General features: G+C 52.6%; 10 protein-coding genes across 10 annotated transcripts; 4 read left to right on the forward strand and 6 right to left on the reverse strand.

Moving 5' to 3' along the window:
- Positions 1–336: 336 nt before the first annotated feature.
- On the reverse strand, positions 337–1,962 carry A1O1_04890 (uncharacterized protein; the record flags this gene model as incomplete). Its single annotated transcript, XM_007725779.1, has 1 exon — positions 337–1,962. One exon carries the CDS (start codon positions 1,960–1,962, stop codon positions 337–339), a length of 1,626 nt encoding a protein of 541 aa, XP_007723969.1.
- Positions 1,963–3,017: 1,055 nt separating this feature from the next.
- On the reverse strand, positions 3,018–4,706 carry A1O1_04891 (uncharacterized protein; the record flags this gene model as incomplete). Its single annotated transcript, XM_007725780.1, has 1 exon — positions 3,018–4,706. One exon carries the CDS (start codon positions 4,704–4,706, stop codon positions 3,018–3,020), a length of 1,689 nt encoding a protein of 562 aa, XP_007723970.1.
- A 665-nt stretch (positions 4,707–5,371) lies between these two features.
- A1O1_04892 (galactokinase) lies at positions 5,372–6,922 on the reverse strand (the record flags this gene model as incomplete). Its single annotated transcript, XM_007725781.1, has 1 exon — positions 5,372–6,922. The coding sequence occupies one exon, from the start codon at positions 6,920–6,922 to the stop codon at positions 5,372–5,374; it is 1,551 nt and encodes a 516-aa protein (XP_007723971.1).
- Positions 6,923–7,503: 581 nt separating this feature from the next.
- Positions 7,504–8,826, forward strand: A1O1_04893 (uncharacterized protein; the record flags this gene model as incomplete). The annotated part of the gene is made up of 1 exon (XM_007725782.1): positions 7,504–8,826. One exon carries the CDS (start codon positions 7,504–7,506, stop codon positions 8,824–8,826), a length of 1,323 nt encoding a protein of 440 aa, XP_007723972.1.
- A 524-nt stretch (positions 8,827–9,350) lies between these two features.
- Positions 9,351–10,066, forward strand: A1O1_04894 (uncharacterized protein; the record flags this gene model as incomplete). Its single annotated transcript, XM_007725783.1, has 2 exons — positions 9,351–9,534; positions 9,666–10,066. 2 exons carry the CDS (start codon positions 9,351–9,353, stop codon positions 10,064–10,066), a joined length of 585 nt encoding a protein of 194 aa, XP_007723973.1.
- A 561-nt stretch (positions 10,067–10,627) lies between these two features.
- Positions 10,628–11,373, reverse strand: A1O1_04895 (GTP-binding protein rho2; the record flags this gene model as incomplete). Its single annotated transcript, XM_007725784.1, has 2 exons — positions 10,628–11,198; positions 11,336–11,373. 2 exons carry the CDS (start codon positions 11,371–11,373, stop codon positions 10,628–10,630), a joined length of 609 nt encoding a protein of 202 aa, XP_007723974.1.
- Positions 11,374–12,530: 1,157 nt separating this feature from the next.
- Positions 12,531–16,207, forward strand: A1O1_04896 (uncharacterized protein; the record flags this gene model as incomplete). The annotated part of the gene is made up of 3 exons (XM_007725785.1): positions 12,531–13,707; positions 13,757–14,010; positions 14,063–16,207. 3 exons carry the CDS (start codon positions 12,531–12,533, stop codon positions 16,205–16,207), a joined length of 3,576 nt encoding a protein of 1,191 aa, XP_007723975.1.
- A 570-nt stretch (positions 16,208–16,777) lies between these two features.
- Positions 16,778–17,773, reverse strand: A1O1_04897 (uncharacterized protein; the record flags this gene model as incomplete). The annotated part of the gene is made up of 1 exon (XM_007725786.1): positions 16,778–17,773. One exon carries the CDS (start codon positions 17,771–17,773, stop codon positions 16,778–16,780), a length of 996 nt encoding a protein of 331 aa, XP_007723976.1.
- Positions 17,774–19,891: 2,118 nt separating this feature from the next.
- On the reverse strand, positions 19,892–21,784 carry A1O1_04898 (uncharacterized protein; the record flags this gene model as incomplete). Its single annotated transcript, XM_007725787.1, has 2 exons — positions 19,892–20,320; positions 20,372–21,784. 2 exons carry the CDS (start codon positions 21,782–21,784, stop codon positions 19,892–19,894), a joined length of 1,842 nt encoding a protein of 613 aa, XP_007723977.1.
- Positions 21,785–23,682: 1,898 nt separating this feature from the next.
- Positions 23,683–25,456, forward strand: A1O1_04899 (phosphoglucomutase; the record flags this gene model as incomplete). The annotated part of the gene is made up of 3 exons (XM_007725788.1): positions 23,683–23,723; positions 23,783–24,093; positions 24,147–25,456. The coding sequence occupies 3 exons, from the start codon at positions 23,683–23,685 to the stop codon at positions 25,454–25,456; spliced, it is 1,662 nt and encodes a 553-aa protein (XP_007723978.1).
- Positions 25,457–26,966: the final 1,510 nt, after the last annotated feature.

The following is a 26,966-nucleotide window of genomic DNA, read 5'->3' on the forward strand; positions in this document are numbered from 1 at the left end:
AATGTCAGGGTGTTCACTTCACTGCTCTTCTTCCCTCCTATTCTATATTCTGCCCAACCTCTTTGAAGAACTCTTGGTTATGGCATCAAATCTTCTGCATGGTTATTACATGTGGACTGTCTTCGCCCATTAAATGCTGATGCCAGAACATCCAGCCAACATCCCCGAGAATGACCTGGTTGGAGGCCGAGAAATCCCCGGGGACCAGCGTCTCGCAGGTTCTGTAGCAACGACCATGCATGGACGGAGACTGGGATAGTCAACAGGAGACGGATCCTGGCTCTCGCCCTGGAGCTCGTTAGGGGCAAACAACTTCCCCACAGCAACGGACATAGCTCAAACGCCTTCTTTTCCACCATTCTTCTTTTCTTCCTCACTAGCTTTCGCCTTGCGTTTCTCTCTCTTGCGGCTGTCAACAGCATGTCTCCATCCCTCGCCCCACACGGTCGTAGCCCATACAGCCACCGCGGAGACGATCAGAAAGCCTGCAGAAATAACACAAAACCAACCGACGCCAATGGATTCAATGGCTGGAAGACAGACTGCGCTTCCTGCGGCAGCGAACAAATAGCGGATCATGTAGTTGCCCGCCACGACTTCGGCGGACCGGCCTTTAGCCTGCATCACATCCAGGCAGTAAGTGTTCAGACTCGGGAAGCAGAAAAGCTGTGAGACGCCTTGGATGAACATGGCGATGACGGGCAAAGGGATGCCACCAACTTTTTTCTCCACCGACCATCCGTATATCAGCATGCAAGCTGGAATGGCGCCGCCGATAAATGCATAGCATGATCGTAACCTATCCTCGGGCACTCGACGACCCTTCTTCCGCATCCACTTCTTGACGATATGGTCGGCCCAGCGGCCGCCGAAGAACGTTCCGAGCAGATATCCGCATCCGGGAGCGATGTAAAAGAGACCCGATTGGATGGGTGATGTAAGATGAAAGCGTGGGTTGAGCACATATCGGATAGGCGTGAGGAGGGAATACATGTTCCAGACCAAAGAGCTGGATGCCAAGCCAGCCAGAATGAGGTTCGGATAGGAGAATAGAAGCGACGCGACTCGGAGAGGCGAGACCCAATGAAGGATCCGAAGTGTCCGCTCTTTAGTAGAGTACTCACGGAGTTCATCGATTTTCTTCTCCGGAATCGTTTCTGGTAGGAGTAGGATCACCAGTATCGTCGCCAGACCGCCCAGTCCTGACTGCAGCCAAAAAATATCTCGCCAGGAGCGGAACGTGACAATGATGCCGCCTATAAATGGGCCGAACGCCGGTCCTACCAGAGTTCCGGACAGAAACCAGCCAAGAGCGGTAGCGCGGGCGGTGGGCGTGTAGATGTCGCCCAGACATGAGGTTCCGACAATGAGGAACGAAGTGCCTTGGTATGCGGTGAGCATGCGAAAGATGAAATAGGAGGCAAGATTCGGAGCGAGAGCTGTGCCGATGCTGAACGCAAAGAACAATGCTGCAGTGACGATGCATATCCACCGCCGCCCGTAGATGGTGGACAACGGACCCCACAGACACGGCGATAGGCCCATGAAGACGAGATAAAGGGCGTTCGACAAGTTGATGATGGTGCCGGTGGTGTTGTATGTGGCTGCTACTTCAGGGATGGCGGCGAGGATGGCGGTTGAGGAGATGGGAGCCAGGAAGCCACATAGTGCCAACACACATGAGATGACGACTTTCCGTCGATCGCTGAAACGTTCATATTGAGCGGCGTCGATTTCCTGGTAGGAGCTGGTGTGACTAGGGATGCCCTGAATGTCATGCTGCGAGAAGGTCGACTGTATACGTGAGAGATCCTGTTTCTCGCTTGTACGCTCCTTCATCGCCGCCGTAGGAGTTCTCTCGAGGTCCAGTTGGACACCCTTATTCTGGTCAGATCGTACCGCGACGATGTGTGGTCTGACATGGTCATCTTCGAGATTGTCGAGATGGAGTTCGCCCGCCATTGTCGGATCCTAGTTCGTTATAGTGGCGGACAGATTCCAGCATTTCTCTCAAAGAACGACTAGATTTAGATGCAGATCGCGAACGAACGTGAAGTAAAACAAAACAATTTTTCTCTCGGGAACCACCGTTCGCATAGGAGAAGTATCTAGGTAAGAATACTCCCTGGCTGGACAACGAGCGTGCAAGGAAGGTATAGATATCAATAGGAAAATGACTCAAACCTCTGGCCGATATTCTTGCAGACACATCGCAACTTACCGTCACCGTCAATTTGAGATAATTCCCCTATACAGTAAGCGTGTCGGGTCAAGCGTTCCCTCTGCCTCTTTTCAGGTTGATATCAGGGCCGGCTCTAGAAGTTCAAGTGGTCTGCGTATCTCTGCCACCGACACCCGCCAATCTGTCCAATCAAGGTACCGGATCAGCATTTGAGGACCGACGTTGGGCACCTCCTGGTCGCTAGAACGTGTTCTCTCGATGGGTCGGCAGCGACATGACCGTTGCCGAATCCCGAGTTGGCCAATCAAGAAACTCTATAAAGGGTGTTGTCCCCACGACGACTTGTGCTATAACGCCCTTCGATCGCTGTGGCCGTGACAGCCTTGAGTTACCGACGGGTCGATCTAGGGTCCCGGGTCAGTTCCGTCGGCTCAGAAGTCTGATAAGGCTCAGGCTGATGATGTTTTCATGATGTTCGTGTCTCTTTCCCGAGACCCGAAATCGTGCTCGAATTTTACAACTTGAATTCCAAGCCTCAACACGTGATCGAGAATGAGTCACGTGGCGACTTACTACTTACCTGGTACCTACCTACCGTAGTAGGTAGTGCAGTGGTACCAAGAAAATACAGCATCGACACGACTGGCAATCAATTGTAGAACACTTTGAAAGCATCTTCGGCCGACTTTTGTACTGCCAGAGTTAAACCTTGTATTGCGAGATGAGACTGACTCCCTGTGTGGTCAACCAAAGATGCCTCCTTGATCGTATGGGAGCCTTTGCGCCAACGCATAAACTTGTATTGTACGACCAACCACCAATGTTGTTCGCCCACTTACAACTTCGAGCCGCCCCCAAGACTATGCGACTTCAAGGTCTCTTTCAGTTCCCTCCTCAGGATCTTTCCGCTGGGGCTTTTGGGGATGCTATCAACGATATAGAGACCTCCTCTAAGTCTCTTGTGGTTGGCGATCCTGCTGTCCAGCCAGCCATGGATGCCTTCCACCACGGCTTTTTCACCCTTAGCTCTTGTTTCCTTCGTGACGATGATGAAACCCACTGGCAGTTCAGTGGCTTGCTCTTCGACCCAGTGGCCGACCACGCAAGCATCTTCCACCTCGGGGTGTTCTAACAGTTTGCCCTCCAATTCGGAGGGAATTACCTGAAACCCTTTGTACTTGATCATCTCTTTCATGCGATCAACGAGTGTAATGAAGCCGTCTTTGTCGATGGTGCCGATGTCCCCGGTGCGAAGCCATATATTGCCCTCCTCATCTGGCACAAGGCTGCTCTTCGTTGCCTCCTCATTGCGATGATATCCTTTCATAACGTTCGGTCCGCGGCACCAGAGCTCACCAGGTTTCGTAGAGCCGTCTGCCTCCACGTCGACGTCCTGCCTTGTTTCTGGATCTACTACTCTGAACTCCATGCTGGGGGTCACGTTTCCGACTGTGTGTCTCTTATCCCGCCGAGTGGGAGGAACAGCGGATGCTAGAGGACTGGTTTCAGTCATGCCCCAAGCCTGTAGGCCAAGAACATTCGTCCCATAGAGCTTTTGGAGCCTTGATTCAACAGCTTCGCGAAGTTCCGGGCTCAAGGGAGCGGCCGCAGACACGATTCTTTTGAGACTGCTGAGATCGTACTTCGCCACAAGTGGATGTTTGGCAAGCAATAACATGATGGGCGGCACGACGCTAACGGACTCGGGCCGATATGTCTGGATGGTGTTGAGATACAGTTCAGGCTCAAAACGAGGCAAAACAACAGTGATGTTGCCAACCAGCATGCTAATACAGACATATGAGGTCAGTCCATAGATGTGACTGAAGGGCAAGAATGTCACTGTCGTTGATCGTCCTGTTGTCTCATCAGGTAATTGGATCAGCCATTGTTGGATGTTGGACACCATGTTCCGGTGGGTTGTCATTACGCCCTTGGCTCTGCCTGTGGTGCCGGATGAAAAGCACATGAAGCTGAGTCGGGTATCGGCTTCGTTGGGTTCGATGCTAATAAGAGGACTGGGCGGACAGTTTGCGGCAAGGAACTCGGCGGTCGGTTTCTGATACCGGTTGCGGTTACCATCTGCCTGGATGAGTTCAATGGAGCTGTCGAACTGGACGGCCTTCTCGGCCGTATCGAGCAAAGAAGAATGTGCGATGAGGTATCTCGCACCGCTTGTCTCGAGTTGTGCTTGCAGTTCCCCAGGGGTATAAGCCGCATTGACTGGAGACACTGTGGCACCACAGCCAAGCACCGCATAGCAAGTGATAGCATAATCGATGGTGTTTGGGCTTATGAAGGCAACAACATCTCCCGGCTCCACCCCTAACTCGCGCAGACCGTGAGCTAGGGACTTTGTTCTCCGAAGGACATCTCCACGTGTACGAGAGAACCCAGTCACGGCGTCAACGTAGAGCGGTTTGTCGTCAGGAGTCTTTTTAGGATTTGAAAATAGGAAGGTCAACAAATCGACATCAATCGGTTGGATATGGGGGTATGGAGAACGAAAGACTCTGGAAGGCATGATGAGCTAGTTCAACGTACTGCTTAGGAACTGAGTGAGAGTAGTGATGCAGAAGGAGAACGAAAAGACGAGGGTCGGCGGAACATGAGCTTGTGATATAGAGTCTGAAGCTCGCATGGCTGCTCCAAACCTCAACAGCATAGCAGCGAGTTCGCACCCCTGGTTGACACTACAGTCTGCCATAAGCTGCTAGAACGATGGAACAAGTAATTTGCCAAAATTCGACCTTCTGTGCTCTCCGCCGTTGAGACGTCAGCAAGCACGAGAGGAGAAAAATGCGCCCTGGCGGCTGGGCGGCATGCTGGGCTGTAAGCGTCTGAAAACATATAGTCTGGAAAATCGTCTGATTCGGCAGGGAGGCCGCCTCGTGTCGAATGCCATTGCTGGGCTGTGGGCTGTGGGCCGTGAACACGAGTTGCTGAGAAACCTCTATGGCTTGGTTGTAAATGAGGAGATTCGGGTGAAGTGAGATGAACAAGGGCTTCACATGCGGTGAGAGCTATGTTTGGTTCCACCGCTACATCTGACTAAGCCGTATCAGTTTCGGCAGATAGTTACATGTACGCTTCTTCTGGGCATTCCATATCTCTGTCAAGCGTACGGTTGAACCACCTGCATAATCGATTAATAGGACTTTCCAAATGAGGTTGAGGGGCTGCAATTCCTCAAACGTTCAGGGCGGACCCGACAATAAGAGACGATCCTTGACTGGGTTTGGAGAGCACCATGGCTTCTTCAAGTTTCTCTTCGCTGATGTTGGGAAATTTCTTGAAGTAGTACTCCTTCTTGAGGGCATCAGTCACCGCCGTGACTTTGTTCTGCGGCACCAGGTGGACTGTGCAACCGCCCCAGCCGGCTCCGGTGAGTCGAGCACCATATGCTCCCGCGCGCCTGGAGATCGAACATATCTCGTCGATTTCAGGACAGGAGCATTCATAGATGTCCCGGCAGGAGTCTTGTGTCTTGTTCATCAGCTCGCCGAGGTAGAGAAGCTTCTCCTGGTCCAATTTTGCGGACGTCGTCAATGTATCCCGAAACTTGACGACGCGGCCAGCCTCTTCCAGAACATGCAACGCCCGTTGCCTGAGCTTGAAAGACTCCGCCCGAACAGGGAATTTGGACAAGTACTGCTTCTCCACCTCTGCCACAGAAATTCCTAATATCTCTGCTATGTCCTTCCTGGTGTAGCTCTCTTTCTCCAGTGTCGTTTTGATGGCCTTGATGATTGCATCCAGCTGAGTACCAAAAGGCTCATCCCGACGACCTTGCTTTTTCATAATTTCCTCCTGAAAATTCCGCAAACAGAAACCCAAAGAGCTGTCGTCTGGGTCGAGAACAATGTCATGGAGTTTGGCCAATACCACAGTAGCCAAAGTACATTCCACCACCCTAAGGTTATAGTGGATCGGAGCCGTCACAGCCTTGTCTGATGTCACAAAGGATTGCGCAATCAGGAAGGTGAGTTCCGGATCTGATGCCGGTACAGGGACGTGCTCTGCAGAGAAGGTGGGGAAAAAGTGACAGTAAAGAAGATATCCTCTCTTGGAGAATATGGAAGCAGCCTGGTCCATACCCCCAGAGAAGACACCGACCGCGCGCTCTGATACGATGCAGATGTCCAGTAAATCTTGCTTGGAGATATCGTAGTTGTTGGCTGCCATAATGGCGAGAGCGGAGGCGCAGACAAGGGCAGCACTGCTTGACAATCCGCCACCAGCTGGAACGTTTCCATCTACCAAGATTTCCATTCCATTCGCTCTGAATATCTTACCATCCTTCTTGCGAAGATACTCCAAGGATCCCTGTAGGCCAGCCAAAAAGTAGTTGACCCAAGAATGGTGCTTCTTGTCGATTTCAACGGTGCCAGAGCTTGGGATTGTTAACTCCTTTGGTGCATATTTTTCAGAATTCATGTTCGCAATTTTGACCAGCACACCCTCAGTGCTGGCATCTTTGACGACTCGGACTGCCATGAGTACGTCCACCAAGACTGCAGCAGGCAACACGTTGTACAGTGAATAGTCGATGTGCTCACCAATTATGTTGACTCTACCCGGACTTCTTGAAACAAAGTCTGGCTTATGCCCGTATCTGCTCTCGAAGGATCTGACCACTTTATTGAAACGATTCTGGACGTTACCAGGCACGGTATGGCCTTCTCCTGCCCCAGCGTAGACATGTTCGAGGCTGTCCACCTTTGGCACCAAATCACTCATCTCGACCTTCGTCTTTCGGCGTCAGTGGTTGAAAGGCTGTTTCTGAATCCAAGCTGTCTAGACTCCTTGCGAAGGGAGGTTACGTGTTCGTGTTTTAGTTCGAATCAGTGCTTTGTGAATAGGGGAACACATGTCCTCAATTTTCTCAGCTTATGTGGTAGAGGAAGTGGTACCACAGTACGTAGCTGTGGAAGAGAATTAGAGACATTTTGGCGTTGATGTCCACTTCAATTGGACATTTGAACTTGAACCGTTGGAAGCGGGAAAACGTCATAGCGAGTCACCACGTACTACTAGTAGTAGTACGAGTGGCCTGCGCAGGGCGGCTTCAATCCCTGTAACATGGCGCTCCTATCTTCAAGTCTCCGTAACACCTCCAGGACGTGAATACCTAATACATTTGATCTGTCTGGCGCATTGATATGGTGCTGCTACGTTGACTCTGTTCATGAGGTAGACCTCCAGTCGGGGACTGATCTACTGCGCTCACCGGGGAGACGGCATCGTCTTCTATCAGGGTAGCCTACCGAACCCCTCTTACGCTGCGCCCATCAACACCCTCACCACTGTCGACCACAATCATGGATTCCGAAGACTCTGCGTCCGTCGCTCCAGAGACATCATCCACAACTCCTCCTGATCCCCACGCCGCAGACCCTGGGTCGAACCTGCGACCTCCTGTCCTATCTCGTTCATCAACACTCGGTTCCAAGAAATGCTGGATATGTATGAGTGATGCGACGGAAGATGATCCGAACGATCCTCCAGTTTGGCGCTCGCCCTGCCAATGCAGTCTCACTGCCCACGAAGCATGCCTTTTGGACTGGGTAGCGGATCTCGAGAATCCTAAGAACAGCAAGCGAAAAGCGTCGGGCAAGATTCTGTGTCCACAATGTAAAGCCGAGATCAAGATATCGAGACCGCGGAGCTATGTTGTGGATTCCTACCGGATGCTGGACCGCGCGTTGGGAAAGTTAGTATTTCCCGGTCTCGGCTTGTCTGTTCTGGGCTCTTTCTGGACCGGAGCTTGGGTTCATGGCTTCTATTCGGTTTATCTGGTGTTCGGCCAGGAAGATGCTACACGTATATTCACGGACGCTCTCCAGCATCCACTCCGAAATTTCGCGTACGCGCTCATTCCGATCAACCTTATTTTTGCGCGCACGAACTATGCCGACTTTGTGCTGCCGTCGGGCTCATTGGTCCTCCTTGCCACACAGCTCAGCGACGGTTTCGAGATCGACCTGACTGTTTGGCCACCCTTACCCTCTACAGTCTTTGCATGCTTACCTACCATACGATCAGCATACAACTGGTGTTATCACAAGGCTTTCTGTGACCTCAACAGGAAGTGGTTGGAGGAGATACAACCTAGCCATGCGCGGCAAGAGGACGATGAAGTCGGAAACGGTGGCGGCAATCCGGACTTCCCAGAGGAGATTGGGGAGGGAGGCGTCCTGTTGGAATTAGAGGTCAACCTTAATGCGGAACCTGAAGCCATGGATGGCGCCCCGGCCGAAGCTGGAGAGCAACAAGATGGACAGGCGGAACCGCAGAACGGTCACGTTCATCATATCTTCGGGGATAGAGGAGACCAAGTCGTTGAAGGCACATCCTCGATTGGCCAAATGGTTCTTGGAGCATTAGCCTTCCCAGCAGTGGCCGCAGGAATGGGCACTCTTCTCGGCTACCTTCTGCCATCTTCATGGTTGAGTCCATCGAACCAGATGAACGGTCGACCTGGACTTCTCAGAACTAAATGGGGTCGAAGCGTCGTGGGAGGGTGCCTATTTGTTGTGCTCAAAGATGCTCTTGTGTTATACTGCAGATGGAAGCTTGCACAGGGCCATCGACAGAGACGGATCATGGACTACGACAAAAAGACGAAAAGATACTTGCTTTGAATGGACTGAGAGTGTTCATTGGCTTGTACTGACTTGCTCCAAGTCTAATTATGCTAGAACAGTCTTCTTCCACTCAGATATACCGCAATTTGATGATCTCGTCAAGCAGAGGACACCTGCGACGGTATCCCAGGATGCGCTGTGGACATACGCTCAGAGAGAATACCTGAGGTAGGTAGATATGGCAGTACACGGCTGTACTATGGATTCCTCGGTGCCAGCTATTAGTGCTGCGTAATCGTGCTTTCGTTAGTACGCAGCAGCATCCGACAATACCGTTCCATGGATGAGGAGGGCACACCCTCGGCACCCTTCGCCCCCTGAGTAAGGGGAGTAGTACTGCCACTGCGCCAGCAATTGAACAAGGCAAACATGCCAAGCCCCAGATCCCGTGACCTCAAACTTGGACAACTTCTAAGTTGGACTCGACGAGACTCAACCTCTTCGTGAGCGCAAATCGATCGAATCGTCGACTGTTCTTCAAAGAGACTTGCTTCCCGTCATTTCGCGAGGGTCAACTCGCAATGCACGCCTCATCGATCCGCGGCGCGCTGGCGCAAGTATTCCAAATTCCTTTACGACCGACACTGCGCAATGCTGCCGGCCAAATAAGCACCGGCATAACAACAACGACGACCTCCTCGTTTTCCACAAGCGCAAGCCGCGCCGCAAAGAAAGGCCGCGGCGCCAAACCCGACCAAAGAATAAGTACGCAACCCCTGTGTCTTCTGTCAGAGGCAGAATGGCCCTGTATCTAAAAGATATGGGGGTTTTCGCATCCACGATATCCGGCGGTGTTTACTGGCTCTTTACTAACCATTCTCTTTCCTCTGCGACAGCTTTAATCCGCTACTTTCTCTACCACCCCACAACGCTTACGCCGCGACCGTTACGGTTCTCCCGAAACCGATATCTCCGACACTGGACGATCCATCGTGCCTGGAACCTCTACCGGGCGAAAGTGAAGCAAGCTCGCCAGTTGGAGCTCGAGCGACAGTATAACGCCATGCACGCGGCGAATGAGGAGTTGCGCGTCGGCGCTGGTGACGGCGGTAAGCTCTTCCGCAAGGCGCAAATGAAGACCGGCGTCTGGAGTATTCCCGAACGAGGCGGAGGTGTGCCAATCGAGTATGCGAGGGGTTTGGTCGAGTGGATGGGGAGTACGGGTGGATTGGGCAGTTCCGGTACTGGGTTAGGGGCCAAGGCAAAGATCTGGGACAGTGAGTGGACGAGGTCGTGATGGATCAATGGAGGTTTGTGATTGATCGCAGAGAACAGAGTGCTACAAAGGGTTTGTTCTACAAGAACACATGGGGTACATTATTTTCTTCTTTTTTTGGCGCCAAATGCGTCGAGTTGGGTTGGCTCTCTTGCTCTCCAGGTTGCTGGCCTTTTTGGATGCAGAGCGAGACAGAGAAAAGAAAAAGGTGCTGTTACCTTCTATAAACATAGTATTATGGAAACTTTTTCTCCACCCGACAAGACGCCCACTGCACTCAAAAGTTCGTTCATTTCAATTCTAAAAGCGGAAAAGGAAACAAAGCATCCGTCATTCAATACTCGCTAATGCCCAGCAGGAACCCCCTTAACAAAAAAGCTGTCGTCACATGTATAACAGAAGGGCCGGGACTCAAGACTCCCAAGGTAATGCCAATCATGGCTTCCAAGATATGATGGCGTCGTCCATCTTTAGACATTCATGCGTGGAAGGCAGACTCCAGGTACTCCAAAAGGCCCGGATCAAGTGGAGGCTGCCACCCTTTTTGTTTCTCTCATCTAGCATGACCCAAGCATTACCCGGTCACAGGATGACGCAGCAGCCACCTCCGCCCTGCTTGCCATTAAACGTGAGAAGGGCCGCTCTGGTGGCGGCCTCGAACACGTCGTCCACACCCTCACCTGTGAGGCTGGAACACTCAAGATACTTGCGCGCACCGCATGCCTGCGCCATTTCCGCTCCTTCTCGTGGAGTGACGAACTTCAGACTTTTCTTTCGCATCTCTTCTATTGCCATTGGGTCTTCTCGTAGGTCTTTCTTCAGTCCAACCAGGATAATAGGCACATCCGGGCACCGTTCTCTCGCTTCTTCAATCCACTTATGCCGTACGTTTTCTAGACTATCGGGACTGTCGACACTGAATCCGATCAGAATGACGTGCGATTTGGCATAGGCCAATGGCCTCAATCTCTCGTAATCTTCCTGTCCTGCGGTATCCCACAAGGCCAGCTGCACCGATCTCCCATCAACACGACAGTCTGTAACATAGTTTTCGAATACTGTTGGAACGTAGTGAGTGGGGAAATAGCCGAGAGTGAACACGGACAGAAGGGAGGTCTTGCCACAGGCGCCATCACCTATTATGACAAGTTTCCTGCATCACCGTTAGTCTGTCTTCCGCACTTGAATTCACTTGGCTAACGCGCGTGGGAAGAAAGTTCAACAACACTCGTAAGATGTCCGTATTGACGGGGCGATGGATAATGCTTGCACAGGAAGAGGGAAACACACCGCCTCATCACATTCTGTTGTGCCTGATTTTGTGCCATATTGAATGACCTCTCTCTCACAGCGCCCAGTTGGCGGACGGGGGACACCGGGAGAGCTCAAATCGGGTTACGATTGCGGACAAAGGACAGGCGGGTACAACCGATTAATGAGTTCGCCGTCGGAGGACAAAAGGGAGTAGGATTTAAGGTCAGGTTTTTCGTAGACAGGGTCGAGTTGAAGTAGCAGATCGGTGTAACAAGACGTGACGGGTGTGGATGGCGCCAGAGTCGCATAGAGCGACAAATCGCTCGTAGCAGCCTTGGAGTCTTTCAAGACTGCTACACGACGGTCGCAATTTACCAGTTCTTCTGCAGGTTTGAGGCAAGAAGATTGTAAATATCTGAGACAAGGCTTAAGGTACTCGTGGGGTCCAAACGAGGACTGTGCAGCCGAAGTGCAAGCGCACCGGAGCGACGAGGCGCAGCCACAAATAGAAACCTCGGTGGAGAGGGAACAGAGTGATTACAGCGTAGGAGGAACGGTCCGAGCTAGGAATCAATACGATCCAATCGTAGACGGTAGCAGAACGTCGCAGCGGACGGGTCGTTCGTGTGAGGTTCAACGGGTCCGAAGTGTAGACGTGGGCTGCGGGAAGCTGAAGAGGAATGAAATGGTTGAGGCTTGGAAGATGAGGAGGAGGTGGTGGTGTTCGGTGTTCGATGCGGACAGTGTTAGGTAAGGTAGGGACGTACTGTACAGCATACACTACGATAGAGTATCAGGTAAGGTAGGTACTAATCAGGTAGTAGGGGCGTTAAAAGTACTGGGCACTGCAGGTTGCAGCAGCCCGCCGCTGCTTTTACTTACGGCGGACAGAGGCAGGCGCAACCGCAACTTGCCTGTGACTTAACGTTGATTGCCCACCCCACGAAACCGTGAAGCATCGAACGTTCGAACTTCCTCACATTCAACAACCTCGTTCTCGCCACAACATACGCGACACCACGCTCAGTCCTTCTGCCGCCCTCGACCGCTACCTCTTCGACCTCTGAGCGATCACCTGCCAACCTTAGCCGTGGTCCTGTCCTAATTTGTCATACCCCACCGGCGGTGAAAGCGACTTTGATGTCGAACTGACTGGATCGTGAAACGGCGCCTTGCCTTGGTCATCCTGCCCTTGACACACCCCGACTACTGCGGATAAACAGTCTTCACCATGCCGTCCAAGAAAAAGGCCAATACGCAGGTCAACGCCGCGAAGCCTCAACCATTACACGACTCTCCGAAAAGTGCGCCTGTTCCTCCGCAGCCACAACCCCAAAACGACTCCCTTCCAATATCAAGCTCGGCTGTAAATGGAGAAATTTCAGCAACAAAGCAGGACTCGGATTCGAAGACCGGTGACACAACAGAGTCTGCTGGAGAGCCTGCATCCACTCCTGCAGTAAATCGAAAAAAACAGAAGAGACGGGAGAAAGAGGCTGCAAGACGAGCTCCGGAGCAGAAATCGCCAAATGGGACTGACCACCCCGACTCAAAGCAGAACGGCCAGCTACCTCCCGTAAAGCAGGGTCGCGGACCGGTTAAGGGGTATTTTACTGAAGAGGCGGATTATGCTGATCCCGCGCACCAGTCTTATCCAGACCTTGGAAGCCCCGAAGAAGCCTTCTACAGTGGCGATGAAGACCCAACATATGGTGAGGAGGCAGACGCGGTTCCGGATAGCTCATGGCTCAGTACAAGCAAGCGGAAGAAGGCGATGAATACCAAGAACCACGTTGCCGACTCCGACCTGTCGAGGGCTTCGACCATGCTCTCGAGATCCCATATCCCACCCTTGTCGAATGCGGCCATACGAGCCTCGCACAAACTGTCCAGCGAACAGATTTGGAACACTTCCACGCAAGCGGAGCGAGAAAACATCAAGCAATTCTGGCTGGAACTGGGGGAAGAGGAGCGAAGGTCTCTGGTCAAGGTGGAGAAGGAGGCGGTCCTGCGCAAGATGAAGGAGCAGCAAAAGCACTCATGCAGCTGTTCAGTATGTGGTCGAAAGCGGACAGCGATTGAGGAAGAACTTGAGGTTCTGTATGACGCCTACTACGAAGAACTGGAACAGTTCGCCAACCATAATACGGACCTTTCCAACGTCCCGCAAATGATGGCGCCTCCGCGGCCGCCGTACAAACACGTCGCACACACTATGGCAGGCTCATATCCTTCCCGAGGTCGTGTACACGAGATCGACGAGGACGATGAAGATCTCGATGATGATGAAGAGTACGATGAGGAAGACGAGGAAGCATACAGTGAAGATGAGGAAGAGCTTGAGAGCCACGGCCTTCCACCGGGCCCCCCCGACTTCTTCCAATTCGGCAATAGCTTAACAGTCAAAGGTCTGTGAATGCACTGCTCAGGAAGCCACCCACAAACTAACTAGTATAGATGGCATACTCACAGTCGCCGACGACCTGCTGAAGAATGACGGGAAGCATTTCATTGATATGATGGAACAACTGGCGGAGAGACGCATGCAACGTGAGGAAGAAATTCGTTACCCTTCTTCTTCATTAGCTCATCGTGGTATCCATGAAGGTCACAATCATCCTCCGATAGACGACGATGATGATTATGACGACGAGGAGGACGATGATGACTATGACAGTCAGGAAGAAGATGACTACGAGGGCGACGAAATGGTCAGCGATAACCGAATGCGTGGTTGGCCAAACTTCTGACAGATTCTCTTAGGATTCCATGACCGAAGAACAACGGATGGAAGAAGGCCGCCGGATGTTCCAGATCTTTGCTGCTCGAATGTTTGAACAGCGTGTCTTGACAGCTTATCGGGAGAAGGTAGCGGAAGAACGCCAGAAGAAGTTACTTGAAGAGCTCGATGAAGAAAGCCGTCTTGATACGCAGCGCGAAGCCAAGAAGGCCAAGGAAGCCGCCAAGCGAAAGGAGAAGAAGCGTCTACAGAAACTTGCCAAAGATGAGGAGAAGGCTAGAAAAGAGGCCGAGAAAGCGGCTCAAGAAGCAGCGGCAAGAGCGGCGGAAGAGAAGAAGCTAGAAGAGCAGCGCCAACGAAGAGAAGAGCAGCGGAAGAAGCGTGAGGCTGAAAAGAAAGCTGCCGAAGAGGAACGCCTGCGCAAGGAAGCCGAGAAGCAGCGAAAACAGCAGGAACAGCGCGAACGGCAGGCCGAAGTAGAACGCAAACAGCGCGAGGCAAAGGAGCGAGAACGGCAAAAACGCGAAGAGGCGAAGAAGAAGGAGCGCGAAGAACGAGAAGCGAAGGAGAAAGAGGCGAAGGAGCGAAAAGCCAAAGAGGACAGGGAGAAGAAGGCCAAAGAAGAGCAGGTCACAAAGGAGAAAGAAGCAGCTGTGAAAGCGGACAAGGAGCCCAAGGATCGCATCGGTCTACCCACCGCCACGAAGCCGCAACCTGTGGCTCTGCCGCCGGGCCTTCATCCTCCGTCTCGAGGTTCAAGTATACAGTCGCCTCACCTGCAAGTCGCTACTCCGATCGTGCCTCCGAAAGTCCCTACCCCAGCTCGCAGCCAACAATCATCGCAGCCAGGGCAGCAGTCACATGCATCGTCTCCAAGATCTCAGAAGGCCAGCACTGATATATCGCGAAGCTCTGCGTCTCCTGCGACTGTGGCCATACCACAGACTCCCGGCCCTGGGCATCCGGCCAAGACGCAAGGCCAACCTCCTGTTCTTCACCATCCACAGCCGTCCGCTCCGAGATCTCCGCTGAGCAACCATGGGCGTGGTCAATATCCGTTCAACGTGAATGGACTGCCAGGGCTAGGTGTCAATGGTCCGCCCATAGGTGGTCAGGGCATGGTACCGAACATGATGCCTCCGATGCCAATGTACCAAGGTCCCCCAATGGGTAGTGGTCAGCCACGGTTCGTACCGAATGGGATGCAATACCCGCCAGGTTTTCCGAGAGCATTCCAACCCGGTCAGCAAATGCCGTTTGTCCCGCAATCTCAGAATCAAGCGCCACCGCCTCCTATGGCCAATCCGCCACCGGTCTCGAAACCGCCACTACATTCCAGACAAGCATCTCACGACAGCGGCGCGCAACCAGCTCCGATTGCCCGACCAGGACCAATTGCTAGACCATCCAGCACGACACCAGACAAACAGAAGCCCATAAAGCCGAGGGAGTCTGAGGTTGAACAGCTAACAGCCCAGCTTGGTAGCAAGGCACTGTTGGACGACTCGGACGAACCTTTCCTGGAAACCTCTGATCCTCGAATGATTCTTCCTCCCTTGGGTCCTCCGGGCTCTACACGCATGTCATTTGCGAGTAGTTTCACCGAGCCAAAGCAGGAGTCATTCGGGTTGGGGAGCCCCGGCTGGGGTAGTTTCAATCCTGGCCTCAACGCTGCACCAGGCTGGGCGCCCCCTGCACCACACCGGGTGAGTAACGGTTGGTCGCAGCCTCCATTTGGCGCCAATGGCCTTCCTGTTGCGAGATCACATCTTCCTCGACCGGTAGCTGTGCGGATCATGCTCGTTCAGGCCTGTCGCCATTTGTCGCAGGTCCCCGGGGCCAGCGCCGACGGTTATCACCCTGTCCAGGCCGTTCTTCGGCAACTCGAAGCCCTGAAAGCACCCGGAGAACCTCCTGTTTCCATGGACGAGATGCTGGGGATCTGTGATACCGAGGGCAACTCCCAGAACGGCGGAGGCTCGTTTGAGGTGATCATTGACAAAGCACGAGGGCAGGTGATCAAATTCGTCGAGGACACTCCAGGTCAACCAAGAGGCAGTGTGGGCGAAATTGGCAGTCCCGTTCTCGGACACAGCCAGCATGTCCAGACCAGTCCCTTCGGTGGCATTGGCCCTAACAGCTTCGGCCCACCGGGCAGGAGTTTCTAGTGGTCGACTCCTCCTCGAACACGACTTCAAAGCGAGAATCGGCGTCAACTGTTGGCGCTACAATATCGCCGCAGCATGTCGGCCACATGAAGTCGTTTGCGCGGGGGTTTCTTTCTCAGGTTGAGGCCCTTTGTAAGACAAGGTTCTGCGGAGTTTCAAGGTGTATTGTTGTCCCTCGCCGAAATGATTCGTGAAGAGACCAGTTCGGTTGCAGGGCATGTATCCATCTACCATTGTTTTCTCATTACGTGTAATCGCATCATGGCGGCGGCAATGGGTTTGCTGTCAAGACAAGACAGATGTTAGGTTCTTCGTACTTTGAGAAGTAGCCGACAGAGCAGCTTTTATGCTTATGGCTTGAAATGAATCATCTTGATTCTTGATCATCTGTGAGTCTTTGGTCACAAGACTCGACTTTGCCCACGAACCTCACGGCCGTATACTGTGTTAAACCATTGATAATCAATAGTGCTTTTTGGCTGCAACACGAGCACTTGAATTGAAGGCGCGCCATGGCAGCATCCTTCCTTCAGTAAAGTAACGCACGCCATCCAAAGCTTTGACTTCTTCTCATGGCACATCGGTCCTGAATCCCGCATCGAGGCCGCCAACATCGCCTGTTCGCGTGCCGTTGTTGCGCATCATGTCCACTGCCTCCTGACCTTGTTTCGTACTCAGAGCAGGAGGGGTACGCGCAGAGGCCGAGGCCCCTTCCCTGTCAGATCCTCCCAGATTTCCATGTCGCTCCTCAGTTCCGGCCCCTTTTGTGAATCCGCCGCCTCCATAATCTTTACCGTGTCCATGTCTGGTGCCTGCCACAAGGGGGGAAGAAGAGCTTGCGGGAAGCGGAGTGTTGTCATTTTGGTCACGGGAAGTAATAAACCGTGTTGCTGGTGCTGTGGCTGCGGGTGGCATATCGCCGTCACCACTCGTGATATCATCCGCCGCTGCTGCTACTGCTGGCCTTTGTTGTTGTTGATTTCCAGTATTAGCACCAGCCTCAATCCCTGTCACGTTCGAATTCGAAGTCACGTTCCCTCCAGCCATAAAACTACCCTCAATCAACATCTTATAATACCTTGCCTCCTCAATGCTCTCCAAAACATCCTCCCGCGCCGAATGCCTTAACTGCTTCAACGGCGCGGATTCCAACACCTCCGGTCTCGCCCAGCGCCTTACCATCTCCTTCATTGCACTGACATCGAACAGCCGATAATGTAGATGCTCGAGCACCACATTCCACGGCGGAATCATCAAAAAGGCCTTGTCGGCGTGAATGCTATTTCCCGCCAACAATGCCCGACCTGGTTCGGGAATGTACCGCTTGATATAGGCCAGGAGGGCGTCGGCGGCGACTTGGGCCGTCGTGGTGCTGGCCAAACAGCGCTGTGTTAGGCCTGTGGAGCCGTGGGTTCGGACACACCATTCAGACATGCTGGATAGTTGTTGGGGCGTGTGTTGGATCACTACTTCGAATCCTTCGGGGTCGAGGGGTTGTAGGTCGGATGTTGTGAGAAAACATGCTACGCTCATGATGGTGTCGGTTTGGGGATTGAGACCTGTCATCTTTTGGGGGGAGGGAATTCGGTTAGCCGTGGAGTCTGAAGAAGGATGAAGAGGAGGGAAGTAGGAAATGAAAGGACTGAGGAAGGGATGTGGAATCGAGGGATGGAATAGCGATTGGGGACAGTGGACATGCAAGTGTGCTGTGTTGAGCTGGGATTGGCCACACATTGGCTCGGGAACGTTGAGAATGGCATCGAGAGATGATACACAGCTGGAAAGTATGACCTCTTTCAAAGAAAAAGGGGGGACATGTATTTGGGTAGATGGACTGATTGTTATCTACACTCACCTCACAGTCGATCCAGACTAGTGGATCTGTTGACCTTATGAGAGCCATGGTCGATGTATTGCGCTTCAATGATTCTGCTGCTGCTTCGGAATCGCTGCTTCGGCGACACTCGATCAGGTCACCATGAAGTGAACTTCGTATGGGTTTTCAGATCACGTAGGGGCTCTCCCCCTCTTCTAGGGGTTGTCGAGTTCAGAACAAGTCTCGACAGTTATGTATGCTGCTCTCGGAGTGCCTTATGGGAAGAATAGACTGATTGTGGAGGTCTGATATTGCACAAGGCGCGTTGAGAGTGGTAGTCAAAGATAGACATTACTCTCCATCATGAAGGCGAGACCATATGTTTCCTTCGGTGGCAATCCCTAGATGGAAACATTAGGAGAAAATATGTTTGCGCTTTGTTGCCAATCCTGAGATCAGATGGAAGCGCATCGACAGGATGACGCGCGCATATAATGGGAACTCTGTGCAACCAAGGTCGGACAGGCAGGTGTTGGACCCCTAGTCCGAGTCCCTGAAACCCAAAAACCCCCAGTGCTTCGGGGCTTGGGCCAGTGCCCGCTCAATGTCACAGGATAGAAACTCGCCGCCCCCGTCGGCAAGATGAAAGTATAAGCAGATCAAGGTTTCAAGTCTCGCTTTCCTTTGAATTCTGTTCCCCTCCTCCCAGGGTGTGGACTGGTGGACAGAAGGAACCCCGGCCACGGCGCTGCCGATCGGAGGCTTAGATTCAGTTTCAAGTTCGATAATGGATGGACTTGATTGGCCGGGGCAGGATGGCAGGCCGGGGTGGGGAGGTGGGCGGAAGCCGCGAGAGAGAGAGAGAACGGACCAGAAGGCGGTACAGAAGCGAAAGATGGGAACAGGGAAAGAGAATGACGATCATGCAGGACGTGGGAATTGCAGAAATCGCATACTGCGCAGTAGTACGTGGGTGCGAAGTGACGTTACTTCCCAACCAATAACGACAGAGCTTGGGTCGACCGAGGAGCTCCACGTGATTGCCGAGTCCGGCTACTGGAGCACCAATCAGAGATGGTGACTCTTACGGCCGACCGGCGGGGAGACGGTATATTTGTGTATGCGCGCAGTCCTTGAGTCAATGATGCTGTATGAGTAGACAGGTAGGAATGAAAACGTAAGGGATTTCCAGGCTTACTACTAGCTTTGAGATCATCAATCAACGGGGAAAAAGACTGAGCTGCTTTCAAGCAGTAATACCTCTTTTGCTTTGATCGGGAGTCCTACAACTAACAAGCAACTTCTCTGGCCGGAGCAAATGCAATTGTGCGCCGGCGGCAGACCTGTGTCGTGCGCACAGCAGACGACACCGCCTGTCTCCATCCATGCTTCTGGTCTGTGGAAATCTTCTCGTGTTCAAGACTGATGCAAGAACCCTCCTGTCGTCACACCTTGTTTGCGCTTATTGGGCGCCATCCATGGGCAAAAAGTCCCAACCGCTCAAACAAAATATCCTCCTGAGGTTGTGACATTCTCCTTGTCTGGCACGACAAACAAAGCTGCAGATTCAAGACCAACCTCGTGTGCTTCCGGCCCGCGCCAACTGCAATCACGTCTTTGCCTTGAAGGAAATGCTGCATGCCTTTCCGGGATGATACGAATACCCTATTAGTCTTTCCAGCCCATACCGCTGAGAAACGCGCCGGGGCCTTACCCTAGTTTCATGGGCATTGTGGAAGGGATCTCAAACCCTCTTGGAGAATCATTCAAAAGGAAAAATTGCTGGGACAAAGCAAAGTCGGACCATATTCCGGTGTCGGGGTGGCCAAGAAAGTATCTGGGGGTCAAGAAGATTGGCGCGAGCGCCTCTATAACTCCTCGTCGTCATCAATTGGGCCTTTGGCCAGTGCTCCTCCAAACTGAAGACCGGAAGGATTCGAGTCTGTCGTAGACTGCTGAGATCGTCCGACAGAGCCTGTTATCTCGCCAATCGTGCCTGACGATGTCGATACACCACTGCCCAGACGTGTCTTAATATCGTCGTCGTACTCGGCGACGCTTGCCCGTTGCCTCTTCATAGGACTTCCTACCATGAAGCTGTCATCTTCTCTCTTTACGTCGAGGCCGGGCCCAGTCATCGAGTTGCCGATGTTAATCGCTCCCGAAGGCGATGTACCCAGCTCGTCAGTTCCGATCTGGGGTGTGGAGGCTGTCGAGGGACTTCCAGATTTGGAGCTCTTGCGAGCTCCAGGTACGCCATCGCCATTGAGAGGTTCAGCCGAATGCTGCCGTTTGAGCTGATAATACGTTAGCCCATAACAAGAGTCCACTGCCGAGGGTTCTCTTACCTTCATCTTTCGGATCCCCTCCGCCACCTGGCCTGTTCGCTCAGCATCCTCTGGGGACAACAAGCCAGGTTCTTTCTTGACGTCGGCGTCATTGATGTCCTCCATCTTGCCAATAATACCCGCAGCATCGTCTTCATCTTCACTTTCCATCTCATCATCGCTGGTCTTCTTACCTTTGCGACTGCGACGCGCTTCGGCATCTCGGAAGGCAGAAAAGCCAGCGGTCCCCTCTTTCTTGAGCGGTCCGAGTTTCGGAAGGTCGGTGACTATGCTGCGCCTCTTCGTACTGGCAGCTGCTTTCTCCGTTTTGGGGGTGGGGAGGATGCCCATTTTCTGCAATTGCCGCTCCCCGCGGTACAGGAATGTAAATACGGCATAAGGCTTGTCGGTTGGATCAATGCCTGTCACGGTCTGAGTCGAAATGGTCTTGGGGTCCAGTGTTTTGGGTTTCGCAAAACTGGTCGTATGATCGACATCTGCTCGGTTCTTGCCCTCGCCATTCGTAGCGGCGCCCTCAGCCGCATCGGACTCTTCCGAATCATCGTGGGCGTCGAACTGCGGGGAATACTCTCCTCGCTTGATCTCTCCCGATGCTAGGACGCGAAATAGCGCAACCTTGATCTGGCCTGTTGCTTCGGGGATGGGATCGTCGTCGTCGGAGCTCCCAGTGTCGCTTAGAGAAGCGTCATCGTCGGAGACATCCTGCAATTCACCGTTCTCACCATACCTCAATGTACTCTTCCGCCGCGGCCCTTTCGGCTCTCCATTCGCCTCGTCATCACTTCCAATGACCTCCTTTCTCTTTCTTCTGCGCTTCTCCAGCTTTTGTCTTCGTCTCTCTATCGTTGCAGCAGCGTCTTTTCCTTCCAGATCCAGTCCATTCAGCCATCGTTCAAGCCCCACCTCACGAAACAGGAATTCCCGTTCCGCGAGCCCGCCCCCTTCCTTTTCAGGGACACTGACCCATCGAGAATTGACCCAGGTCTCTTCACCCTTCCTCAATAGTGTCGCAACTTCTTCTTTGGCCCGACCGTCAAAATAGATGTAGGCTGCGATCGTCTCATTCGGCGAAGTCGTTAGAGGCACATACGGGCTGATGGTCGCTGCGGACTTTGGTCGATCGCCGGTGTGACCAGGTAAGCTCCCAACCAGTTTAGGCTTGGGATCTGGGTTGTCCGGTGTGGCTTTGGGGGTTGAATATGGGACCTCTTGACCAGGTGTCAGTAGGGTTATTGAGATTGCAAACGTGGATTGTTCTGGTTTGCCAGTGAGGGAATCGGCGGGGATCTTCGCAGGCGGGACAGGGATGTAAGCACTGATTCGCGATAGACGAGACGTCTTTTGCACCGAGTACTCTGGCAATGGTCCATTTGGAGTATGTATGCTCACGGCGAGTCCCTTGAAGCAGGGCATGATGGGGATCGTGTCGGGAGGATGTTTACAACGTATTGCTCAGTCCTCCGCTCTCTGCGCCGCGAAGGCGGATTGCGGAGAAGCCGCGGGTTAGGATGGTTATTCTGCAAACTCGTGCACAGTTTCTGTAGATCCAGCTCTTTTGAGGTTATGGCAGTTACGCACGGCGGTCATGAAGGATGGAGGAGCACTCAAGTGTTGCGGGGGATGCAGGAGGAAGCCGGGTGTTCTAGGGCTCGCCTCCTCCGCAACTTTGGGAGACGGTGAGCTGTCAGGTTGATCTGCGATGCGAGGAGCGGGTGATAAAAGAGCGACCGAGAGATGATCGAAAGAGATGTCAAGCGGCTCAGGGAAGAGGATTCCGGATTTCAAGAATTGCAAACAGTGGATGAGGGAAACGATGTCAATGAAATAATGTCTAGACTTGAACAACAACTTGAAGTGCCATGCGAGGCACGGGGCAGATAGAGACAACGGTGCCAAGAGATGTCTGAGCCACTAAACCGCCTCCAGCCAGACTTGGTCGATATGCGGAGAGCCTGTAGTGAGGTACATACAGGTAGAATATTAGAGGTATACACTTCACTTATGGTATTTGCCGTTGTACATTTAGGCGTTAAGGTCTTACGAAAAGACTAGGTGCTGGCATTCCTGTGCGCAAGGTATCAGCATCAAAGGCGTTCTCCTGTCTTAACAGCAGCTCTCATGGGAAACTGTTGAGCTCCTACCCAACAGTGCAAATGCTCGGAGCTTGCCCCATGTCCCAGACTGCGGTCTGATTCTCAGGGCGAACTTCGTCGTGCAAGGGACACGATTCCCCTGCAGTGCCGGGTCGAGCTGCACATTGCGGAATTGCGGACTTTTGATTGTTAACTCTGATCAGACTGTTATATCAGATTAAGCGTCCCGATCACAATCCAGTGCGGCACCCATAGCCTCTGCGATGCCTTCTTACTCCTGGTAAACACGAATGGTCGGACAAACGAAAGGTGTCAGTCCCCAGATTCAGATTGGTCCGATGAACCTTGGAGGACGAGGGCTTCTACCTGAGCACCTCGTCACAGATTGATCGACGTCGTCTCGTCTCCGCAGCAGTGTTTAAATGCTGCTGCGCTCCAGAGTTAGATGATGGGGATAAAAACTGCTACAACCCATGGGTTCTGGAGCGAGGCCCATGATCCCTCTATGGCCCTGGTCAAAAGTCAGAAGCGGTCATGTCTCAGGTACCAAGGGCATCTTGGAGCAGCCTCCTGGTCGAGCCTAACCGCTGGGGCCTGCATGTTCTGCAGCAGTTGGGATCCCACTATTACTCGTAGCTGTTGCATAAAACGCGCCCGCCGATGAGCTTCTGAAACTTTACCTTGGCAGATACAGCACAATATACCGTAGCAGCACCATCTGACGAACTTCTCCGGAAGCTCTAGGAGTCCGAAACTAACGGTAAATAACTTACGTGGTGTGAGGGCTGCACCCCAAGAGCCCGCTAGTATCACTTGAATGAGGGCAAGTGACCAACCAGAATGAACAGTCGGCCAGAAGAGCCGTTGTTTGGAAGAAGATTGTGTATGTTGCTAGTAGCATCTTTCCGTTCCTGTGGGTGGGCTATTATGACGTTGAATGTTGGGGATCGGAAAATAAAGTCAAGTATTTACCTGTGGACAAAGAATATCGTTTATTACCACTACGTAGTACTACGCAGTTAGCACGCTCCTGCCCCGCGATTTCCCTCTCTGCATCTAGTATTCCATTCCACGCAACTGAGACAACAACCTCTCTGCCACTCCTGCTACTGACACACATTCTACAATTTCTGAGCACATTGTCCGACATCCTACTCGCGAGATTCTTCACTGGTTTGACATATCGCCCACCCGTTAAAGCGCCGCGTACCCGCCATCATGGTCAAGGAAGTTCAATTTGAGCCCTTCACAGATCAGAAGTACGTCCTCACCGCCTACAGCTCCAATCTCTCATCCTCTTAACATACTTTGTCTGTAGGCCAGGCACTTCAGGTCTTCGTAAAAAGGTCACCGTCTTCCAGCAACCGCACTACAGCGAGTCATTCATCACATCCATCCTCCTCTCCATTCCCGAAGGTGCAGAGGGCGCTTTCCTGGTTATCGGCGGTGACGGAAGATTTTGGAACCCGGAAGTGGTACAGCTCATTGCGAAGATCGGTGCTGCATATGGCGTGAAGAAGCTACTTATTGGCCAGAATGGTATTCTGAGCACGCCGGCCGCCAGCAATATCATCCGCAAGCGCAAGGCCACTGGTGGTATCCTGCTCACTGCCAGTCATAACCCAGGTGGTATGTTAAGCCGCATTGGAAAGGATGTCGCATTGTAGGCTGACGATATGTAGGTCCGAATGCCGACTTTGGCATGAAATACAACCTGGCCAACGGAGCCCCAGCCCCAGAATCCGTCACCAACAAGATCTACGAGATTTCCAAGAGCCTCACATCCTACAAGATTGCAGACATCCCCGATGTCGACATCTCCACGATTGGCACTAAGAAGTACGGTGACTTGGAGGTGGAGATCATAGATTCCGTCGCGGACTACATCACCATGTTGAAGGAGATCTTCGATTTCGACCTGATCCGTTCATTCTTGAAGTCCCAACCCGATTTCAAGGTTCTCTTCGACGGCTTGAATGGCGTCACTGGTCCTTACGGGGTTGCAATCTTCCAGAAAGAGCTCGGATTGGGACCCGACAGTACTCAACATTGTGAGCCTAAGCCGGATTTTGGTGGCGGTCACCCCGATCCGAACTTGACATACGCACATTCTCTGGTGGAGAGGGTCGAGAAAGAGGGTATCCCCTTCGGTGCCGCTTCTGACGGAGATGGCGACCGAAACATGATTTACGGCAAGAACGCTTTTGTGTCACCGGGTGACTCTCTGGCCATCATTGCCCACTATGCAAAGAAATACATTCCTTACTTCCAAAAACAAGGCGTTTATGGGCTGGCGAGATCCTTCCCCACCTCGGCTGCTTTGGATCTGGTAGCTAAGAAGCAAGGCCTGTCGCTCTATGTCGTTCCTACCGGATGGAAATTCTTTTGTGCACTTTTCGACACCAACAAGATGTCCATCTGTGGTGAGGAGTCGTTCGGCACAGGCTCAAACCACATTCGAGAGAAGGATGGTCTGTGGGCGATTACCGCATGGCTCAACATCGTTGCAGGAGTTGGCAAAGATACAGGCAAAGTCCCCTCGATTGGCGAGATCCAAAAGGAGTTCTGGCATGAGTATGGTCGGGTCTACTTCACACGCTACGACTACGAGAACGTCAGCAGCGAAGGTGCCAATGACATGGTTAGCTACCTGAAAGAGAAGTTATCCAAGTCTGATACTGTCGGCACGGAGGTGCAAGGCCACAAGATCACGGAAGCCGACGACTTCTCATACACCGATCTGGATGGCTCCGTGTCAAAGAACCAGGGCATCTACTTCAAGTTTGATGATGGGACAAGGATCGTTGTACGACTGTCAGGGACCGGCAGTAGCGGTGCTACAATTCGACTCTATGTTGAGAAACTCGAGGAGGACAGAAGTAAGGTTCTTGAAGATACACAGACGTACCTGAAGGGTCCCGTGGAGCTGGCCATCCAGCTCTTGCAACTCCAGAAATTCATTGGCCGAACCGAACCAGATGTGAAGACCTAAGTGCACGTCGGAAAGGAGAGAGTTGGGACCATGCAGCGCAAGAAAACTGACATGCCGAAGACTGAAGTCGAGATGGTACATAGTCCACGTAGAGGTTGTTGATCTGGGCAATGAGATGAATGAATGCCGATTCAAAGCACTGCCTCCTTCCCTCCACGGTGGATGCTGAAGGGTTAATGAGCATGTTTTTGTAACCCGGTCATTGTTGAACCAACAGTAGTTTGCATATAGCTCCTTGAACCTTCTCTACTGGTCGGCAGTATACCGGCAATCTTAGGCCAAGGCCCGGCAATCTCTTCGCGTCCGAATCTGACTCGCAGACCAAGCATCGTAGCGACGCCCAATGCAGGACGGAAGCCGTGAAGGTGTCATCAACGCTGCCAAGGTGCAATAGATACCAAGTCAATAACTCCTGCTGATCTGGTGTGTTCTTGAGCGAACCTCACGTTTGGCATGTGACGATATCGAGCGGACCCTGGCACACACATAAACCGGTCTACCTCAGTGGCGGAATACTGGCCGGTCGAGGGAGAAGAAGGGACCAAGGACCATGAATAAGACTGTTGAAGTTTCACAGAGACGGTTGACAGAGGAAGAAGACTGTGACCCAAGATTGCTGAACATGTCGTGTTCCGTCTCCAGAGTCTATTCAGCTTATCAGTCTTCATCTGTTCGACAGGCTGCAGTGAGCGAGATGGAATGAAGGAGAGTCAGAAGTGACACAGCCTCGCGCTTGGCAGGGACCGCAGTGGAGAAGTGACTTCTAAGTTGGTATCTACATGTGCCTGCCAGAGTACGACGGCTACATCCTTGAGATGCGTTCGCAATAAGCATGCCAAGGCTGTGCCCGGGTGATGATCCCAGGCTCATCATACTGGTAGAGACTGATTTGCAGCTGCTGTCTCTTGCCTCTCGATGCACTATGATGGATGGACGCAACGGTATCTGGGGCAAGTAAAACATGTAATTGAAGGATTTGCCCAGCCTTGGCCCGATGGACAACTACAGCAGTCAGTGCTTCTATAGCCACCCTGTGTCCCTATAAATCTTGCTGATCACTCCCTATCCAAATCACCGAGATCCAAGAGACCGATGGCGGCCACGTCACACTCGTTGATAAGGCAGTCCCCGAAGCTTGTGTTCCACCAGATGCAGCAAATACACGGTACACCTCTGCGAGACTGTCCACGGATGAGGGTAAGCGTGCCCACCTCCCTTCTATCCAAGCTCCCTTCAGCCTTCTCAACCTAGTGTCTGTTGACCGACAATGATGATGATCTGTGTTGCTTGACGCAGCCACCCTTCTTGGCTCCCGGTCCCAAGAGCTGTCATGTCACGACTTCCGGGCCCTTTTCAGCCAGTCGTGATGGGATAACCGTAGGCGTAGCCCATATGAAAAGCTGCCGGACAGCTAACAAACGGTAGAAGCTGGCATGGAATGGCCGATATCTCACTGCAAAGCCTCCTTCTCCCATCAGAGTTCACTTTGTGTGACTTGCAAGTGGACTCT

The sequence above is a fragment of the Capronia coronata genome, assembly GCF_000585585.1.
Source record: "Capronia coronata CBS 617.96 chromosome Unknown acBCG-supercont1.4, whole genome shotgun sequence".
Taxonomy (NCBI): Eukaryota; Fungi; Ascomycota; class Eurotiomycetes; order Chaetothyriales; family Herpotrichiellaceae; genus Capronia; species Capronia coronata.